At 38.6% G+C, this 21,852-nt stretch overlaps 2 protein-coding genes across 2 annotated transcripts; one reads left to right on the top strand and one right to left on the bottom strand.

The window, feature by feature from the left end:
- Positions 1-99: 99 nt before the first annotated feature.
- LOC134179893 (uncharacterized) lies at positions 100-18,437 on the bottom strand. The gene is made up of 45 exons (XM_062646908.1): positions 18,295-18,437; positions 18,085-18,216; positions 17,751-17,842; positions 16,619-16,666; positions 16,395-16,558; positions 16,111-16,202; positions 15,538-15,598; positions 14,458-14,720; positions 14,234-14,396; positions 13,938-14,056; positions 13,779-13,876; positions 13,654-13,693; positions 13,310-13,456; positions 13,015-13,227; positions 12,232-12,363; positions 12,019-12,130; positions 10,998-11,131; positions 10,799-10,927; positions 9,489-9,550; positions 9,335-9,434; positions 9,051-9,271; positions 8,185-8,221; positions 8,038-8,127; positions 7,919-7,981; positions 7,797-7,858; positions 7,475-7,702; positions 7,083-7,187; positions 6,915-7,028; positions 6,731-6,854; positions 6,189-6,449; positions 6,078-6,122; positions 5,725-5,775; positions 5,469-5,527; positions 4,860-4,985; positions 4,738-4,798; positions 4,620-4,684; positions 4,298-4,376; positions 4,180-4,232; positions 3,994-4,119; positions 3,847-3,922; positions 3,681-3,781; positions 2,012-2,242; positions 1,808-1,921; positions 431-590; positions 100-373 (listed from the first exon to the last, which is right to left on the bottom strand). Exons 1-45 carry the CDS (start codon positions 18,313-18,315, stop codon positions 143-145), a joined length of 5,205 nt encoding a protein of 1,734 aa, XP_062502892.1. The 5' UTR covers positions 18,316-18,437; the 3' UTR covers positions 100-142.
- Positions 18,438-18,468: 31 nt separating this feature from the next.
- Positions 18,469-21,765, top strand: LOC134179890 (nuclear factor of activated T-cells 5-like). The gene is made up of 10 exons (XM_062646905.1): positions 18,469-18,605; positions 18,854-19,540; positions 19,596-19,679; positions 19,927-20,108; positions 20,165-20,340; positions 20,795-20,893; positions 20,954-20,986; positions 21,314-21,369; positions 21,427-21,569; positions 21,623-21,765. Coding segments are annotated over exons 2-10 (1,443 nt in total). The 5' UTR covers positions 18,469-18,605; positions 18,854-18,871; the 3' UTR covers positions 21,624-21,765.
- The last annotated feature ends 87 nt before the right edge of the window (positions 21,766-21,852 follow it).

Here is a 21,852-nt window from a genome sequence, read left to right as displayed (position 1 = left end):
CAATGTCAATTAACAACTATAGTATACTATGCAGGAATGTACAGAAATTCTGAGATGCACATATGTTTGTTGCAGTCACAACTGTGATTTGGAGAGCACATTAGTACTGTAGCACAGTAAATATAGAACACCAACTAATACATCAGAACTGGAATGGGTTCCAGATATCTGCATCTTCTCTGCCTTCATCATCTGATGAGTCACTGTTATCTTCATGTGTCACTTCCTCTGGTGGTAAGCATACCAACTCTTTCTTGTCTTCCTTGACAGCAAGGAAAGGATTCAAATCAAGTGGTTGAGTCTCTTCTGTTAAAGGAAGTACAGATTCATCTTCATCATCCAAATGATCAAAGTCCACACCAATCTGTAAGACCTGCAGCCACAAAATTTCTCCACACAATGTTCACTGGACGAACCTACCTACTTCTACCTTCTCTCTTGTGGCCAACAATCTAGGCCACTTGCTTTCTTCTTCTTTCCCAAGAATTAGACAAAGCTGTGATCCAGTCACATGTTCTCTGCTATTTTCAGGTATAACGTTACTAAACAACTCTATGTCCAGATAATATTCAGTGGCATTGACTATCGATCTGAAAATAACAGAAAGCAAATAATGAAAAAAGAATTTCAATCTAACAGGAAAGTATGCATTTAGAAATTCCCACAAGTTTATCAAATGACAGTCAGACAATGTTGAGCAGCACTAGCAGTAGATGTTATGTTCAAGCAAGCGATAGATGGCATGTTCAATCAATACGTTTCAGTCCGGAGACCTACATCAGTTGAATAACTGAAATGACTAAAAAATCTTAACTGAAGCGACTACAAAATCCTGATTTTTTAGACATTTCAGTCATTCAACTGACAAAGTCTCCAGACTGAAACATATTGATTGAGTACACCATCTCGAACATAACAACTATTTCTAGAGGTGCTGCTCACCACTGTCTACCATCATTTACCTAATTTCCCAGCAATGAGCCTGTATACCTTCACAAGTTTATCAAGCAGCTTAGAAATCTACTATGCAGACAAGGACAAAATTGATCAACACTGCAGCATTGCCCTCACTTACTTTCTCTAACAGCTACCTACACAGCTGAGTATACCCAAAACCAGCCAACAAAGTTTCATGTGTATTCACAAGCTGAATTTCTTATACATGTGTGTACGTTTTGTCCTAACATGCCACCAGCAGTTGGAAAGCAACTCATCATTCACTCGTGGTCCCAAGAAGCTGTGAAGAACAAAAGGAGCATGTAACACATTCAAGCCCAGAACAGCGTTTAATTTTTGAATTTTCACAAAAGAAAGCAAACAAACCAAAACCAATTTCTGTCTTTAGTCAGCTAGTACATTTTATATATTTGCAACATCAGAAACGGTTACAGTGCAAAACCTATTAAGCAACAATTAAAAATCAGTTAACTAACTTGTTCATCTGTTCATGTTGAATTGCAAAAGCATTATTTAATATTTCACATGTGATAAAATGTAAAGAACAACAGTATAAATCCTGGAGTAAGCAAACTGTCCATCTAGCCATCCAGTTGATTTATTTAATATCTAGGTTATAAGCTGGATAATCAGCTCTGGTTTAACCCTTAGTAATGGCACCATCCTGTCCTTGCATTTGTTACCCGACAGCAATTCAAACACAAAATCACCGCTAACCCAGACAAGTCATTCTAACACAAAATAAACAATCTACACCAACTAGGATCTGTTTCCACTATGTACATGAATGGGGTACCGTACATATTGATGAAAGAGTCAACTATAATTCACACAACACATAATACAGTACCTAAATTCAATCTTGTTTCTAGTGAGCTTGATGTGTCTATCTGACACTCCCCTCAACTGAATAGACAACACAACAGTCTGCTTGGTCTGCCACCATCGAACAAATGGCTTCACTCTACAAGAACATTCCAAATAACTGTAACCTGCTTGTTTGTAACAATTATAAAGTCACTGAAGACGAGTAAATCAACAATGCTTTCATCACCTCACAGGTGACTTATTCAAGAAACCCGATGATGATCGATGTACAGAAATTGGTCGTACAGAGACCGACTGCAAACGTGACTGCGTTGGTTGATGTCTTTGCTCAGTAAATTGTGAGCGAGCTTTCTCTTTGTGAGAAGAACTACGTTCTTTAAGATCAGTCAGCTCAGATATTTTCATTCTCAGTTGAGAGCAGAGCAAATCGACAATCGAACCAACTGAGGATTCAACTCTATCAAATACCAGATGGCATGCACCACAATGTGAGGCAAAATATTTTCGTATGATGACTTGGCTGTTACAGACAAACAGACACATACAGACAGACAGACAGACAGAATGTTCTGAAAGAGACATTCAGAACATCATTCATTAGTATTTTAGTAGTATTCAATCTGTATGTCTCAGTAGATGAACATTGAGCTTAGCAGTTTTACCTATAGTGTTCTTGTAAAATTTTGCTTTTTGTGTTCAATAGTGAAATAAGACAGACAGACAGACGAACAGACACACAGACAGACACACAGTTGGACTTTACTTTAGTGTTTAGTGATTTGCAGTTAATGTATGATAGTTCATTTACTTTAGTACTTTAGTGATTTGAAGTTGATGTATAATAGTTCAATGTTTGAAAATATATGTATTGACAGGCAGACAGACAGACAGACACACAGACAGACAGACAGACAGACAGACAGACAGACAGACACACAGACACACAGACAAACACACAGACATTATATTTGCATTAGTGATTCTACTGTACATATAGTAAAATCTATGTAAAATCAAATTTCAACTAACCAGTCCGTATAAAGTCAACAAAGTCATCTTAAAGAATTGTCAACAACCTTGGCCGTGTTTCCACAAGCTGCACCTTAAACTAGTTTAGCTTAAATGCGCTAAAACTAAACAAGTTCAAGAAAGCGACTGTTTCCACGAGGAACTTGCACATCCAAGATGTGCAAAACAAGCCGTCTAGGAATGCCTTATTTTGAAGTATTGGGCTGCTCTGTCGCCGAGTCTGAGCAACTGTTAGTTGTCACTGATTGAGCATCTGCTAGTAGGAATTCGCGACGATGACCAAGGACACCGTCATCTCCCTCCCTCCCTCCCTCCCCTCTCTCTCTCTCTCCCTGTAGCTGCTCCCTTAGTTAAACCTAAACCACTTTGCTAAACCTACTTTGAAGTAGGTTTAAGAAAGCGGTTTAGGTTTAAATATAACTGGTTTAGTGCAGGTGGAAACAGGTCAATCTTTACACCTGTTTAGCTTAAACCACTTGTTAAACTGGTTTAGGTGCTAGTGGAAATGCGCCTCTTGTTCTTGACAAACTAAAAGACCAACAGATCGGCAAATGGATAAACGATGATATCCTGACTAGATCTGATCATGCACTACAAAATATACTTCCTAATCCACCTAAATGTTACATAGAGTAGACCACAAAGTCCAAGAGATCTACAAGTACACACTAACATTATAGAACAAATCAAAAAATAAACAAGAAAATTTGATCATGCAAAACTAGTCCTATTTTAGTTGCAAATAATTTACCAGCAGCAAGTCAAAAACAACATAAAGTAAACTGAATTCAAATTTGTAGAATGCGCAGTACAGACATACATGAACAATGAGACAAACAAACAGACAGATTAAGAAAGCACAATACTTGTCAAGAGATTTCAGCAAGTCTGCTTTTGTAGATGCCAGTGCATTTTCCTTGCTATTATAGATCAATATCTGCAAAGAGCTGAGAGCCAATTCGATAAACTGTACAACACATCTATTCAACTCTTCAACTCCAACATCAATCTCATCGCAAATTCTACAATCACCTGTCTGCTCTGACTGGTTCTTACTTGCTTGCAAAGAGACACTATTCCTCCATGTAAACAAATAGAGTCTCTATTCCTAGGGTTACAAAAAATGGTACCAGTTAAAGTAAAGTAAACAATGTAAACAACCTATTAACACAGATTCACTTTGCATTTTTGGCTAAAGTCTCTAGACATCTTACAGCTTGCTCTTGCACTGAATTATCATCACAATTTCCAACCAGTCTCACCACAGCTTTAACTCCACCCTCAATGCGAACAACGTCACTATTTCTACAAGTAAGCATAATAAACATGAAACTTGTCACAACAGTCACAGATAAACACATTAACCGCAGATTATCTTTCGACAATGAAAACAACAGGTTACAAATTCTACTTAGAAGCTGAAAACAGCAAAATACCATTAAAACTCCAACACACCAATGCACAATAATACAAGAGCACTCACTGGAGGAGAAGAGGATGACACCAACATTAAATTACAAATATGTTTGATTGCACCTTCATCTCTCAGTAAATCAGCCACACTGTATGATACAACATAATACAGCAATCCATGCTTAGATTATAAAAATGTGCTACTTCATTCCCTTGAATTGTTTGCCTATCTGTCAGTTGTGTGCCTGTCTGCCGGTCTGCCGGTCTGCCTGCATGCTTGTCTCTACCTGTCCGTCGTCTCATCTCCTTGCCCGTCAATGTGTCCATGTGCCCAGTAGACGTATACATCTGCACAAACTATTCTTGCCTGTTTGTTAGCAAAAAAACTTTACCTGTCAATTTGTAACAAATTCTGGAAACAAGAAATAATTGCTTCTTGCACAACCGACTGGTCAGTCTAAATGACATAAACATCTGACACTGATTCCAAATAATCTATTACAACCTCACTTGAACTACAAGCTGAGTGAGTCTTCTACAAACATCATATCTTAAAGCTGCCTCACAGATCCTGTATAATTTATAATAAAAATAAACAACGTAACAATAATCAGTGACAATAATCATGTTACATTTTGTGATTGAGGAGACAAGCTAAACTAGACACAACATGTTCCAACACTAAATCATATGAACAGTGTGAAACGAGACGCAACATGCTTTGTAAACCATTGTATTTCTGAAAATTCTCATAATCACTACAAGCAACAATACAAAAGGCAAATATCAGTAAAACAATTACCATCAACAAAACAAGTGCACATGCAAAAAACAGCACTAAACAAAATATTGCCTTAATACGATTATTAGCCATTTAGTTTTTTTAATGTTAGCTACAGGTCAAATAAACTACCATTCACTACAGTCACCACTATTGTGACTAACATATTAGTCTGTATACTAGTTGCAGTTTATGTTTGATAATTAATGTACATTACCACAGACAAATCCACAAAACTTTAACCTTGAATGAGGCCACACACTGATGATGGCTAAACTGTTAGTGAGTGCCAATGACAGCTTGGCAGAATGTACAAATGTATACTCACAAACACACACACACACACACACACACACACACACACACACACACACACACACACACACACACACACACACACACACACACACACACACACACACACACACACACACACACACACACACAAGACGATACCAACATTGACTGATTGACAGTGTGCCTCATCAATTGAGCAGCCTCCACACGTTCTTGAGAACTCTAGCAAAGAACAACCAAATGAAAAACCAAATAGTCACTCTTTGATAAGAAATCACCACTCACTCACTCACTCACTCACTCACTCACTCACACACACACACACACACACACACACACACACACACACACACACACACACACACACACACACACACACACACACACACACACACACACACACACACACACACACACACATTGCTTCTTTGAATAATGCTGCAAAAGTCTGCAATCTTCTGACTCCAGTGCTATGGCAAGACAAACATAACATAAGCCAGTACAGGTAGTGAAAACATATGACCAGATTACTGCACGTATGCACGCATGCATGCACACACACACACACGCGCGCGCGCGCGTGCACATACACATGCACAAATCCATCCGCACGAATCCATCCACACACATAACATTCCACTATACACACGCACATTGCACACACGCATGTACACCATGTTTTAAAGCATTCACTTGAAGACTCTGATGTTCACACACAAAAAATCAGCAAAGAGACAAACAACAGACATTGCACAAGTGGCTTAATGATTACTTCATAACAATTGTTTGCTTCCTCTTGTCTTAGTTCCTCCAAACTCTAGAAAAGTTTGAATGTACAAGCACCACAACCAAAGCAATTAACTCAATTAGCTGATGTACTTACTGTAACAGAAGTAGCAGCAAAAGCAACTCCAGCATCAATAAGTTGTTCAGCCAAGCTAATGTCGTCGCAACCCGTTGTATCAAATAAGTCAACCTCATACGCAAGACCAGCAGTCACAGTAGCACTAGACACACCCTTCACTTCCAAAACAAGTGTCTTGTTGGCAGAGAGTCGATGCAGCAAATCTGCTGCATTGCGTGACCACTCTTCATCACAAGGCACGGCAGATGAAAGAGAACACTCTATTGCCTGTATTGGAAACTATAAAAACATTAAACAAGATATAAGCAAATTAATGTCTTCTGCATCAGCTCAAGCAACAGCCATGTGCACATAACCAATAACATAAATAAAAAAGCCATGTACGCTATTATACATATAAATTATATTGATAACTAATTTAGCTAGTTGCTCTCTAACTGATGGTCAAAACATGTTACGTGACACATTGAAGAGACTTACGAACTCTTTAATAGTTGAGACAGTACATGAAATGATAATACACCATTTATATCCATCACTGCAAATAGACTGCCACTTACAGAAAGCATGTGTGGAGCTATTGGTCGTATTTGATTAACATCCAACCACTCATCTTCTCCATGATCAACAAATAGTACGCAGCACTCATCATTATGACGCTCTAATATTCGTGCTCGGTACCACCTTTAGTGAAGTCAAAATATAAACAAACAACCAAACCAAATATATATATATACAACCGACTTGTTGTCAACTGAAAACTGGGCAAGGCAGTATGACCCAATGTGAAGCTTTGAAGTAAGTTCAGGCTCCTTTGCAGGCAAATTCAAGTTAATATCAACCTCTAATTCATGCAATCTGTAATCAACAAAAAGATAAGTAAAAACAAAGTGCAGCAATCACCACACAAACCGTTCTATCCACTCTATTGCTTGTACAAAAAACAATCCAGGATGAACAACAGCAGACACAATGATATCTTGATAACCTTGCTCTTCAAGAGTCAAATGATCTAGCCTGTAATAGAATTACATATACTGTAATCCACTATAAGTCTGTTATACAACCATGCCAACTGTTAAATTAGAAGTCTGTCTGTCTGTCTGTCTGTCTGTCTGTCTGTCTGTCTGTCTGTCTGTCTTTATACATATATTTTCCATTTAAATCACACATTTACATCATGAGCAACCTAACACTAACACAACAAGACCATTACGGTCCTGAATCTGTCTGTCTGTCAGTCAGTCTGATTGTCTCCCAGTCCTATAGACATTAAAAATCTGTATGACAGCATTATCACTGACAGGGATATAGCATCATCCACGTTCTCTTGCCACTGCATAAGTTCTTCATATTTGTCAGGAAGAGCAACTGCTGCAATTTGCTTCAAGACAGCCATGTGATGAGGATTCGGCTCTGCCATTCCAGCTTTGATAAGCTCCTGATTCACATTTAACACAGTGTCCATCACATTCAACCCTTGCAGATTCCGCTTTTCAACCAAGGGATCCAACCAGACACACCCACGTAACCTAAAAATAATTTATACTAAATAATCAATGACCAATGAACTACTGGCAGTCTGCAGTAATGGTTGTTGGTAATGATGGTTGTAATCTTCTCCACCTCATAACAATCTTCCCCTGCAGCTCTTTTCCCTTCACGAGGTGACTTGCAAACTCATTTGCCTGAGCACCATCATGATTACTAATTATTACACGTTGCAATGTGCTACATTTAAACCAAACCTCTACAGTCCACTTCACATCTCGATCAACAGGCTTCACTTGACACAAATACATTTTCACTGCCTATATACACAACAACTGAACAAGAAAGTATGTTGTGGAATGATAACAAAACACACTTGTGGTGAAGTATCCTGAAGACCGCCCGGAAGTACAAACATGTTGTCTTTATGTACGAGTTCTATAGCACCAGTATCTATGAGTCGACACTAGAGAAGAGAAACCATTGATTGTTCATAAGGTTGAAAAAATAACACTGTTCATACTTTGAGCACATCTTTGCTACAATTGACAATTTCAGCCCTAATAAACAAAACAACAACACAACAATAACAATTGACAAATGTATATTAACACATGTACATATTCTCATCAATGCAACAAAACAAGCATTCAAACCAAACCAACAAATAAACAAGCAAGTAGAGAGATGTGCAAGCAACCAAACAACTGAGAAACAAACAGAGACAAGTAAGCAAATCAAAAATGACAGATCTAGAGTACATAAATGATGCACTCTATCTAACCGACTGTATCTGGCTTTAACAGTAGAATCTGAATCTGAATAAATGCATTATACACAGAGAAGTTGTTGGTGCCTATGTAAGTACTAAATAAATTAGTTTTATATCTGGAATCAAACCTTTTCAGGAAAACCTGAGAATGCACATTACAGGTTGCCAGCCCAGATACATTTGTGTAGCACTCTCCTCTTCTTTCAACAATACATAGATCTGTTCCTACATTTCTTCTTACCTATATCTTCTTTACCTGGACAGCAACCTGTGCCACATGCAATGCCAATTAACATCTACAAAGACAGTAAGAAAGTTCATTGCTGGTCTGTGCCTGTCCTGTGTAACCAAGATCCTTATACTAATACATACAGGTTCCCCAATTAAATTACACTTTAGCATAACTGACCTCATCAACATTATATATATATATATATATATGACAACTTTACTTTACACTCTAAAATGTGACCAAAATAAAATTACCACATATTTACAAACAATCTGTAACACACAAAACGGCTGCAAAATGCAAAGACAGCTACCGTACCCTGTCAGTTCAATGAAACAGTACAAAAAATACAAAATATGCAAGCAAAGATGAAAGTGTAATTTACCTGTAGAAGATTCCTCCAGGAAGTCGTACTGCATATCTCATTCCTGTTTTCAGTGACTGTACTATTTTCCTGTTGCTTGCCTTGCTAAACCACTGATTCAATTCAAGGTTCAGAGCAACATACTGTGATTGCACTGATTGAGTAAATGCTCCATCTTCATGACTATGATTCAAAATTCTGCCCCAGTAGCAACACACTGACTCCACATGACTCACCAACACCTGACACACATATGACATACAAAAATAGACAAACACCAACACCTCAAAAACACTCCAGTTTACTTGAATAAGCCCGCTCATTGGAACACCTACTAAACAATCTGATGTCATTGCGTCTTTTTCTTTCCATAATCTCTGTCTGTAATTAATTGAACTGTCATTTCTAATTCAAGAACAAATTGTAAGTCACGCAGCCACACACAAAATAGACACAAACCTCCATCCAAATGAGAGCAAATCTGGATGAATAGGGAGGTGCTTCTTCTCATTCTCCATCAGCTAGTCAAAACAACACAACATTTGTTGCAAACCAACAATAATTTGACCAAACTAACTGTGGTATCTACGCACACAATAAATAATAAAGATTCAACGTTTTCTCATCTCTAAGATATAATAATAATAATAATGTATTTTTGACACACCACAATTTGGTGCAGTTCCCACACAGGGGCAACGACTACACATACATCAACTATACACACAATACATACAAGTAGCACAAATGTAACCAAACTAACACCAAACTAAAAATTTAAATGAATTCATGGAACTTTCTCAAATCCCTATAGGAAAAAACAAACAAGATTTTAGTCTCTATTCCACTAAACAGATATCCAGAACTACATCTGCAATGCAACCATGACAGTGCTTGTACACGGTAATTTACGGTAATTTACAGAGTGAATTGCTCGTTTCATGTATAATAGTTGGGAGTCTTTTGATCTTCTCTGAAGCTTCTGTAAAACACTCTTTCAGTCCCTCACGTATTGACTCTCTTGATCTCATTCCAAAACCATGTCGAATTCCTTTCCGATAACCTATGTCTACAGTTCTTGCGATGGAAGCTTTGTCAATATTCCAGAGGTGACTACCATAAGATAGTACTGGAAACAGCTGAGTGTCTACTATTCATCCAAACTTGATCTGACAAAACTTTACCACCTAAACGTGACACAACAGAATTAACAGCTCCGCAAATTTCTTAAACCTATCCTCCACGGCAGTGGCATTGTTGCATAACTCATCCAGTATCACCCCCAAATGAGTGATACGAGACTTCCAATGTTGGAATTGCTAATTTGAAACTTGACTACTCGGTTTAAGCTATTCATGCCACCACAACGCATTGCGAATTAAAGCAACAACAATTACTACTGCTCCCAGAAAACATTAACCCATACATTCATCACAACTCTTTCAATGCCTTTATTATACAACCGCCCATCCAGTGCCGTTTGATGGATGATAAAAAACAATTTAAGAATTATTGCTAAAAATAAAAAAATTCATACGATGCAATTACAAACAATATGTGTCCCTTTACCAAACCAAAAGACAACAATCATACTGGATATCATGCATTAACAAATCATGATAATATTGCTAAACAATTGAAGTTTAATAATATAATAGACATCAGTGTCTTATCACAAATCTGAACTCCCTGAGATGACACAATAATTCATTTGAAGTATGGATGAGTACAACTTAGTTCACAAAGGTAAATCGATACATAAATCTCACCAAAGAAACTTTCTTTACATTTGCTTTCAACCATGAAGGAATGGAACATCCAAACTTCTTTAACAACTCAAGTATTTCAAGAGACCTATTGATGGATCTCTCCGTAACGACCAATGCAGACTCGCAACTCTGCGCCTCACAGAAAACACAGGAACCATATGAGCACTAGAAATATAACAACTGACACATAAGTATCAACCTGTCCATTGCAAGCAGAGTTTCTGAGACTGTCCAATCTGTCAGAGAAGTGGCTCTTACTGTGAGGGAAGTCCAAGTGAATACACAAAGAGCAATTTGAGAGATCCAGAAATTGACTATTGCTGTCTGTACTCACTGACAAACAACCGAATGTGAGACAGAGCATCCCATATACAGATTAAAAGGCATGCAATAAATATAAAAGGTAACATAAAAAACAAATGCATGCACAGTACAAGTAGCCATCGTTTCTTACTGATCCCTAGAAAATGTACAAACCAGCAGTCTCCCTTTCCACAAGTTTATTAAGGTCTGTGCTCTCCCATTTCCCATGTGTTCACTGTATGTTACCTACCTAAATCTTATTTCTTACATTCTTATCTTACAGTCTATTTGTCAATCACTGTAACAGGTCAAAATGGAAGTCATTTTGTGTGTGTGTGTGTGTGTGTGTGTGTGTGTGTGTGTGTGTGTGTTTGGTGCTGTAGCTCAATTGGTTATTAGAGTGCATTTGGAGAACGAAAACATCCGAGACCTTGCAGAGTTGTAGGTTCAAGTCACAGTGATGGCAAACTATAGCATAATTTCCTTAAGCAAGAAACTTACACACAAATGCTTCTCTCAACTCAGGAGTACAAATGAGTACCTGGTCATTGACTGGGGTGGACATGACCACTGGCTTAGCAGTAACATCATGCAGCAGACGTGTACTTGTGGGCCTTGGTGTCCAGTCCCAGAGCTGTGCCATTGTCAGTGGCCCTGGATGACTCCGGCCAAGCTCCAGGTGGATTGTAGCACCAGCCATAAGCCTCCGCGTAGCACATGGAAGCCCTGTCTCTAGAGACAGAGGGAGCTATCTCCGCAACTGACCTTAAGGTCAACGTCATTCGTGAGGGCTTGACATTTGTCCATTTGTGTGTGTGTGTGTGTGTGTGTGTGTGTGTGTGTGTGTGTGTGTGTGTGTGTGTGTGTGTGTGTGTGTGTGTGTGTGTGTGTGTGTGTGTGTGTGTGTGTGTGTGTACCTATTATGCCATGATGTGTCAATTGACTCAACTCCATGTTCACATCGTAGATCTGATTTGCAGACATTTCATGATGGCAAGCAACAACTGGCCATTTCAGACCACTCAGTTCCTATCAAACAGTCAACAGCAATCATAACCAAAGAATTACTACATCACTTCAAAAATCTACAGCAACTTGTTGTACAGTAACCAAGAAGCAAGAGCACGTACCTTTGAGATGAGTTTCACATCATCACAGAATTCAGAAAATACAACGATGTGATCATGTTTTTGATATGCTTCTGACTTAAGAAGACCACGCAAGTGACACACAATATCACGTAATTCACACTGTGAAATTGTCTACGCAGTCAACAAGAGAAACCACTATGTTACTCTTTTTTCATAATGCCATAAAACACATTGCAAGCTGCACATAACATAAAATGCATGCATTAATAACTACATGCATGCACGCACATGCACACACACGCTCACATGCACGCACATGCATGCACACGCACGCACACACACACACACACACACACACACACACACACACACACACACACACACACACACACACACACACACTATTATTATTAACATCTCTTAAGAATCACGAAAGAATGCTTTGTACGCATGACTACATTGATCTGTAATGGCTTCTTCAAAACTGGCAAATACACTTCTTAAACTGCAGTTCCATCCATTCAAGTAAGTCTTCATATCACCTTAATTAATCATTTACAACAACTGAAAAAGTTCCTGCTTCCTGCAGTGAGCTGAGAGTACAACAACAACAACAACAACAACAACAACAACTTCTGCTGCTGCTGCTGCTGCTGCTTAGAAAGTATTGCCATGTAATTCTGCTGCCTTAACAGATCCATAACTAAAACCACTGCCATCAAGCAGACTTTGCTAGGCTGTCAGTTCAATAAAACTCAGTACAAAACAGATCAATACACATTGCTCTCTCAAACAAACAGATATCAACTGTAACATACTGACCTGAACGACATCGCAGTAAATCATTGCATCAAGTCTGCTTGTGATGACAGTCAGAGGATTTGCAAAATATGCAGAGACAAGAGATGCCACACCTGATGTCCAAGATGAACTAAACACAAGCTTTTGACATGAAGAAGCCAAAGTGCCTCCTAAGCTAGACTTTCCCCGCCCCTCACGCAGAACAGCAGCAAACTGAGACATTAAATCACACACCTTAAATGAAAGATCACACCCATCACCAATTGCTAAAAACACCAATGACTTAAGTACAATTTAAAACAATTATGCCACTAACTTGTTGATGAAAATAATGAACAAGAATGTCTGCATCATCAAATACAAGATGACACAGTCGGTTTAAACTTGTTTGTCCACGTTTAAGAGCTCTGAGTAGTGAATGAGGTGTAGCAACCAATATGTCACAACCATTCATCAACAATATCTACAAAGCAATCTTGTTCATAACACAAAACAACAGAAGAAAACTAAGAATAACAAAACACGCAAACAAGTCACCACACATGCATGCATACACATGCATAAACAAACAAAAACATGCATACACATGCACGCACACACACACACACACACACACACACACACACACACACACACACACACACACACACACACACACACCAATTTCGAGAGTTCAGTCCCAGCACCATATAGCACAAAACTATAACAAACACATGTTATAATACATGTACAGTACCAGTATCATAGTTCAGTGTTCAGTGTCTCAGTAATTGAATATTTCTTACTGATGCTTTTTTGAATCAGTATGACAGCAATATTTTGCAATTTCCTTATGAATGCTTTCTGCTTTCTGCCAATACGGAGACAATATGACCACAAGTGGCTATTCAAAACATCATCAGCTATGATGCTTTCCTTGGTAGCAAGAAGTCTTGCAATCTCACCCCAATTCCCTCTGGAAGCCCTGTGTAAAGTGCACTGTCATAAATTGTTGACAACAAAGGCAAAAGATATGCTAGTGTCTTTCCAGTGTTTGAGCGAGACACACCAACAACATCATGACCTAAAACACAAACATATCCGCAAATGCAGCTTTCTTTCACATGAAAACAACATGACTAAACAACAGTCAAACAAACCAATTCCAGTACGTTTTAAAAAACAACTGATAGTACTGCAATCCTGCATATTAATCAGGAAATACTCAGATAGTTCGTTTGTGAACATCCAGTCTACTAACCTCGAAGAATTGACCTCCAACAGTGAGACTGTATTAAAGTTGGTCCAGGAAATGAATTGGCGTTTAGAATATCCACAATCTCTTTTGGAAACGGGGCTTCATGAAGAGACAAGCAACCAGATGGAAACAAATGCCTGGAAAGAAAGACTTCATGTTTAAACATCTACAGAAAGGCAACACTTCACTTCAATCATCAATCTATGTGAAGCAGGTAATAGTCTGACCAATTTGCCTGACTTATCAATAGAAGCTAGATCGTCTACCACAGTTGTTCTTCCCTTTCCTTCATCTGAATGTTGAGGAATTCCTAGCATTTCCGCCAAAGCGCATGACATTCTTGCTGCTCTTTGTTGATGAGAAGTGGCAACCTGTGATTCTAGCTGTATTCCTAGCAAGACTCTTTTTGTCTCTGCAAAAGATTCTAGTTGTGATTTTTGCATCTCCTGAGTGTTTACAAAATGAGGTAGTCGAGGAATACACACAGCAGCTATAAAAAAATCCATACAAACACACATAAGAGGCCCTGGCATTTGACTGCAGATGCACTTGTGCTTCAAATATTCCAAAAAACTGTCAAATAAAACTAGAAAGTGCAGAAAGACATTACCTAACCCTACCCTGACTTTAACCCTAACTTAACATAGCCTTGTCCCCAGACTCACGTGAGCTCGGCAGTGACCGGTTTCCATATGACACTTTCAACTTCCCGTCATACGGGAACCGAACATTACCAAGCTCACATGAGTCTGGGGACGAGGCTAACCTAACACTACTAACACTATCATCAAGAAGAGTCGTCTTGATGCCTTCACAACAAGCACTTTTATCACCAAGACCAAATGACTTTATGAGACATTTGTCAACGAGTTTGCATGCCAGTCTTCTCTGCAAACTACTTTAATTTTCAAGGCAAACGAGCCATAGAAACATCAAAGTATTAAGTTAAAGCATTATGTTTAAACTGTTTCTATTTACTAATTAAAATTAATTAAAGAAAACAAAATTGTCAAAGTAAGTACAAATTATTGCACACAGTACAATTAGCTATTCTACCCAAATATAATCTCATCAACAGTGTTTCTTCTAGCTAACTGCACTACAGTTGCCTGAAAATTGATGGTTTGAATTTAAAAGAGGGTTGAAATAATGTAACTTGTTTTTTGCATTCCATAAGCAACTGAGACCTTAGTGTACAACCCTCAATACACTAGCAGCACTCCTGTCACTTGCCTGCTTGCAATGTCCATGTGTCAAACTATACACCAGTCTGGTGTAAATCTACAGATATCACTAGTTAACTGTACCTTCCTTCACTTCTGTGCTGCTGCTCAGCAGAGATGACTGCAATAAATCATTGACACATACCTACGTACACAGAAAAGAAAATTATATAAGTTATTATGAAATGTGCCATGTAACACAACTAAACTTCGTACACCTAACAAACAAATAGCCAAATAGCCACTTAGTACTGAAACAGTTTTAACTATATGAAACCTCAGCAAATTTAAAAAGTTGCTCTTTAATCAATTGTTGTGTTGACGTTGATTCCAAAAATTCCATGTCATCAAAGAGGCTTAGTTTCATTTAATCCAAATATACTTAACAACAAGTAAATTACACATCTATACCAATAAGACTAGAGTTTCAGTACATCAGAGCCATCAGTTAAATTCATTTTGAAGTACTGCTGTAAGATATGACTTCAACTGGCTGCCTGCCTGCCTGTCTGTCTGTCTGTCTGTCTGCCTGTCTGTCTCTGTGTTCTCAAATAAGTAACAAGTCAAAAACAATCCTGTGCACTTTATCATGCTATAAATGCAAACCCATTAGTGCAGCTACTTGTCAATGTCAAATTTAAACATATTAACATGCACCTTGTTCATCCCATCTGATGATGTTGCATGCAATACCACATGACAATTTCCATGAGCATCCTTTTTCTTTATGTCAATGGTCAATGAGCTCTCTAATATAACATACAACACAACATAACAACACATACACCATTTTTTGTTTACATTAAGTTGCTTCACACTATACTACAAACATTTTAAAAAATAACTAAACATGGCTCCAACAGATGCAGAAGATATGTGTACACACAAGAAACAACCAAAAGTACACCAAATCATGTATCTACAGTGTACATCCATGGTACCATGTATGAGTCTCAGAAAAAACTGATTTGCCTCTTTTCGCCATTCTGCATCAGTGCTACCATTTGCTGATGAGCATGTTAGCAATGAGAGGTCCACTCCATTTAGAAAACAACAACATGCAAATGGCAGCACCGACAAAAATTTCGATGGGCAGATGAACAAGCTATTGAAACAATAACACAAGGAATCAGAAATGCACATACAGATGAGACAACTAACTGACCTGAATACAGAAACAAGTTCAGTGACAGCATGATCAATATGTAGTACACTAAAATGCCAACAGCAACATCAATACACATGTACTAAATCCACCATACATAAGCAAACAGCAATGTAGCATTAGAGTCTCAGTGTACTATTAAATTCATACAATCACTTACTCCATTTCTGTTAGTAGAATTACATACGTTATGTAGACATAATAGACATTTCAAATGCTGCACGTTTCGTAGAGTTTCAATATTCTGAAAAATTTAGACCAAATTTCAGCTATTCAGTATTTTTACTGTGCCCACACCTGCAGTAGACTGTGTGTACCCACTCACCCACGTCAAAATTCTATGTTTATATACACAAGGATGGCCAAACGTGATCTCTGGAGCCACTAGTGGCCCCCCGAGCTGTTTTCTAATCGCTCTTGAACTAAGCAATCTAAACTTTGACCCCATACTGATAGTTGAATTGTTCTAGTACAATAGTTTATATAGGGCAAACTTAGTGTGTCCAAGACTACTTGATAAATATACATGTATATGTATAGCTTGCAGCAGGGTATCTGAAGCTCCGCAATAGGGTGAGTTGTGTGTTTATGCCATCCTGGAACTTGCATAGAGACTGCAAAAACCTACGTGTGGTGTCACATGAATGGATACAATTACAAGACTGTTTTGTCATGAAAGGTGCAACAGAATGTACTAACTCTCCTTCTACAGATAAATCTTAGTTCCACCAACGATGGCACAAACTCACTAAAATATGTTGAAGGTATGTCACTGCAGCAGCTAGAACTCAAAGAAACCTGGTGCATCATACAGTTATACTGAGGAGAGAGCATTCTTATAGTATGTTGGTATTAGATAAACTCCTATTGTAATATCAGCATTTGTAAGTTTTAAAAATAGATATGTTATTAAAGTTCCTGCTCGTAACCTCTTTGATTAACTTTGAAAGAAAATTTAACGTGAGTGACCCCTCTCAAATGCTGCCCTTCCAAGACCTAGCTCTCACATGCTTGGTCATCCCTGTAAACCTGTGCACTTTAATTAACCAAACTTGAAAATTCATTTACTTATCATGAAATTCGTTTACTTATCATGATACAAGATACTTGACTTGCACATATGTCTTCTTACGTGGCTTGTTTTCCCACTTGAGAGTTGAACAACCTTACAATGCGTGCTCTCAAGCATCTCTCTTGCTTTGCACCACTCTTCACAATGCACACCTGCAGTACAAATACCACATTACCCACATTTCCAGCATGCACAACTCAACTCAGTTGTTGTTTAATTAAGACATGCATTAATTAAATAACCAGACCCTGCATGTGATATCTGACCCAACCTCCAATTTGATCTCATTTTATACTGATGTATAACGCCATGCCGGAAAAATGTGGCAACAACTAGATAATTAGCCCAGAAATCCGGGCCTCGGGTTATAAATATCAACGTCCGTTACGCTCACTTGTCCTCTGACAGGCTTGGTCAGCCTTGCACGTGCCTCACCATCAGAAAAAAAAATTCTAATATCTTCTTCGAGCTTTACTAGTTTGCTCTCGTCACCAATTTGCAACCAAATCGCCCCTCCGTTGCCACACTAGAACAAAACAGAAACAACGTGGCGCGGTATACGTATACGTAAACATACAAGAGGCGGCTCTACACTCCTAGTGACCTTTAGATACCGAGCTTTCATGCTTGACTTGCGTGCCGTTCTTCGACTCAAACAAAGAACCAGAAGCAACCTTGTGAAATCTTGTGCACGTCGTCGACGTTGCAGGCCGGCCGAGTTTGATACAACCTTTTGTGTCCTGCAGCCTACCTGATTGATATAAATTGAGTTGTTCGTCGCAAGTCGTTCGAGTGCAGCAATAACGGTACTGTAGTACAGAGGTTTTGTGTACGTTACAGATCTCGTATCAGTTTCTAAAAGAGAGATATTGCGTATTTGTCGAGAGAGGAGAGAAGAGAGCTGCTGGACAGAGAGTACGTTTGTGTGTGTACATGTGTGTACGTGTGTGTGCGTGTATCTTGGGTTTTCAATTAATTGTCGAACCCTGCATGTAGACCGTTTCTATTATGTTGTAAGGAAAATTTATGGCTAGAGACTCAAAATGAAAGTCGCTACTTCGATCTTCGGTAATTAATTCCTACGCTACAAGCGCGCTAACTAGAAATCTAACGTTGCAAGCAAACGTGGAGAAAATAATGTTACTATGTGATGGTTATTTCAGCTATAAAAAGCCGTCTAGATGGCTCTTCACCAAGAACCGGGGCTAATGAGGGAAGAGGCTACCAACGTGTTGGAAAATTTGGATGCGAATGTTGTGGACGGAACCAGCCTGCCGTCTGGAGATATACAAGCACTAATCGGCAGTATGATCAGATCTGGAGGTGATATCAATCTCAGTCAACTCGATGTGGATCAGAGGATGCCATTTGGGTTGTTGGATGGTGAAATGGGCGTGGCGGAAGCGCCACATGGAGGACTGGGGTTGCCTAACGTTCCTAACCTTGGTACGCGTATTGGTGATGAGCTGGCAACAATAGACATGAGAGATATTGCTCCATCAGAAGAGTCAATGACAGAATTGGAGGAAGTGTTGTATGGTCAAGGTCAACAAATTGAAGTAGATAGAAAATATAGACATCATGCTAGTGTTGCAGACCCTCGCATGATGGTAGAGGAAAGGCTTCCGGCAAGAGACATTCTTCAACATGATCTGGAGTTGCAGCGGAGGACACAAGAACAAGAACAGATAGATGTGGAAAAATTACACCAATTACAGTACCAACGCCAGCAATTTCTTCAACATCCGCAGCACTCTATTCAGCTGCTGCAACAACAACCAATGGCACCAATCATAGTCCCTGGATCATTGGGTGAACCTCAATTAGTAATAATCAATCAGCCATATCCAGTCAGTGTCATAACTGTTGTTTTGAGGCAGTCATTGATCAGTTTGTGGTGTGCAGTGTCAGAAGAAACGGTACAAAACTGATGGGTTAAAGAGAGGTATCATAAAGGCAGCAAATAACATTGAATTTCCAACTGTGCAGGTAACTGTGGTGAATGGAACAGACCAACAGTGTTATGAAAGTTTCCACAGATACAAACAGATGAAGAGGCAGAAGGATAGACAGACAGACAGATACATCTTGTAGACAGAGAGAAGGAAGTTAGATGATGTGTATGGATGTACTTTTGTTAGAAATTTTATATTGCTAGGATCGTGTTTAAATAAATGAATTTGACAGACAGACATGTCACAGTGTGTTTAGTGTTACAACTTTGTGGTAATTTCAGATTGAAGGCTACAGTGGTGTAGCTGATATTGTAGCCTATGCTGCTACTTCTACTGCAGACCCTCATCCATTCTATGAGATGGAGGTGTCTCCAGACAGTTACAATACGATTCACACAACTCTAAGTGATGGAACTGCATGTGTACAAATTGCAACAGGACCAACACATAACATGAGGGCAATGTGAGTGACACATCTTGCTTTGTCCAACAGCCAAATTGCAAAGATGTTTGGTGTAGTTTCTCAGGTATTAGTACAAAACGAATAAAAATGAAGGACGTCAAGCAACGGCCTCATTATGATCACTGGCTTCCAGAGAGTGAAATAGTACATCTTGGATTTATAGCTTTCATTCCTAATGGCATGCAGCCACAACATGTTCTCAGTTGTCTTTCTCAGTCGATAGATGTCTATGGTAGGAATGTTTCTATTCATTTTCTGATGCTGTTGAGTGTACACTGTGCAGTCACCACATTATTTCTTTTGTCTTTCTTGTCTATTTCTGAGACATCTTTGCATCACTGGATGTGAAGAAAATGTATTTACACTTAAATAGTCCTTGGTCTTTGTCGTCAGTGCATGTCATCATGAGTCTTGCCCGCTGGTGTACTGTCTTGTGCAGCTAGTTCTCTCCTTTCTAGAAAGAATTCGTAGCCAGCTATGTAAGACTACAAATGTTTGCATTCTACATTCATGGAAAGGCAAACAGCATCAATTAAGTCATACCCATCACTTTAAGTAATATTACACAATACAATAAACATAATGTGGTGCATGTAGCTTGACATTTGTAATCAGCCTACCACAGTTGATTAATTAATTATCTAAGAACTTAGAAGATTGAATTCATTTTTATGATGGTGTTTTAGATTCTCTGCCTGAGCTGCCTGTTCTCCGTAAAGCTATTGGAACACAAGGTCCATGTACAGGAGGATATGATATGTGTCTTGTTGGGCTACACTTTGCAGGTCAGTAGAGTATGAGCGAATAATGGTGAATTGTTGCCAATATATGTTTTTGTTTTCAAGGAGCAAGAGTGCGTTTTTTTCAGCACAGCAACAGTAAGTCTTCACTTAGAATTGCACAAACAAGGCTTGTAAATTGGCTGGTTTGAGTTCACCTAAACCAATATACTAAAAACTAATTTAAAATTGAAAACAGTATATACTAAACTAACTTACACTATACCCTTTAATTAGTATGTTGCATTAGTATTATTATAGACATATTTGTTGGTAGACCCGTAACTCTTTTCTAGTCAAATAACATAAGTGCAAGGCTAAATCGAATAGGAGGTTCTCGCTTGTAACAGACAAGGCAGAATTTTAAAATGTACTTTTCCGAAAAAAAGGACAAGCTGCAGTATAGCTTATCATTTTCTCTTTCAGCTGGTGTGGTACTATGGGAGAGGTTAGCAGAATTTGACCCTCAAGACTGCACAGAGGTTGATCTTTTAGCAATGTTTTTCATCATGAACTAAATTAATTCTTTGCATACCTAGACACATCTTGTGGTGAAAGTTCCTCCATACCCTACCACAGCTAGTACAACAATCCCTGTAAAAGTTCACATAGAAGTACTGACAGGTCCTGCAAAAATGCCCAGACGAAGCGCAGCAGCTGCATTTATATATACAGACAGCTGGTAAGTAGCAAACCATCTACTGGGATATTATTTGTAATGCAATTTGTCTGTAGATGAACACCTCAGTAGATTCAGTGTCTAATCTGACAAGAATTAATGTACAGTTGCAGTTGCAGTGCTACTTTTATTACTTCTCATTTTTTGCAGTTTGTAGTTTCAAACAAACTGCAGTTTCAAACGCATTTTTTTGTATAAATTGTTCTGTAATATAAGGGCCACTAGAATATCTGCAGTTGTTACAGACAGAATAGATGCTTTATATGAAAACAGTAGTTGCACTAAT

This window comes from Corticium candelabrum, chromosome 5 (genome assembly GCF_963422355.1).
Source record: "Corticium candelabrum chromosome 5, ooCorCand1.1, whole genome shotgun sequence".
NCBI classification, from domain to species: Eukaryota; Metazoa; Porifera; class Homoscleromorpha; order Homosclerophorida; family Plakinidae; genus Corticium; species Corticium candelabrum.
Note: the sequence above shows the minus strand (reverse complement) of the source record. Positions and strands in the feature narration are given on the sequence as shown.

Bases quoted from the DNA above. Each gene is read 5' to 3' on its own strand.
- LOC134179893 (XM_062646908.1), bottom strand. From the start codon at position 18,315: ATGAAAGCTCGGTATCTAAAG. The intron at 15,599-16,110 runs GTGCATGTTAAT...CTGTGTACGTAG, and splicing joins CATCAGATGGGATGAACAAG to GTATGTGTCAATGATTTATT. The intron at 7,859-7,918 runs GTTTGGTTTAAA...GATGGTGCTCAG, and splicing joins ATGTGAAGTGGACTGTAGAG to GCAAATGAGTTTGCAAGTCA.
- LOC134179890 (XM_062646905.1), top strand. From the start codon at position 18,872: ATGGCTCTTCACCAAGAACCGGGGCTAATGAGGGAAGAGGCTACCAAC. The intron at 19,680-19,926 runs GTAACTGTGGTG...TGGTAATTTCAG, and splicing joins TTGAATTTCCAACTGTGCAG to ATTGAAGGCTACAGTGGTGT. The intron at 21,370-21,426 runs GTTGATCTTTTA...TTGCATACCTAG, and splicing joins ACCCTCAAGACTGCACAGAG to ACACATCTTGTGGTGAAAGT.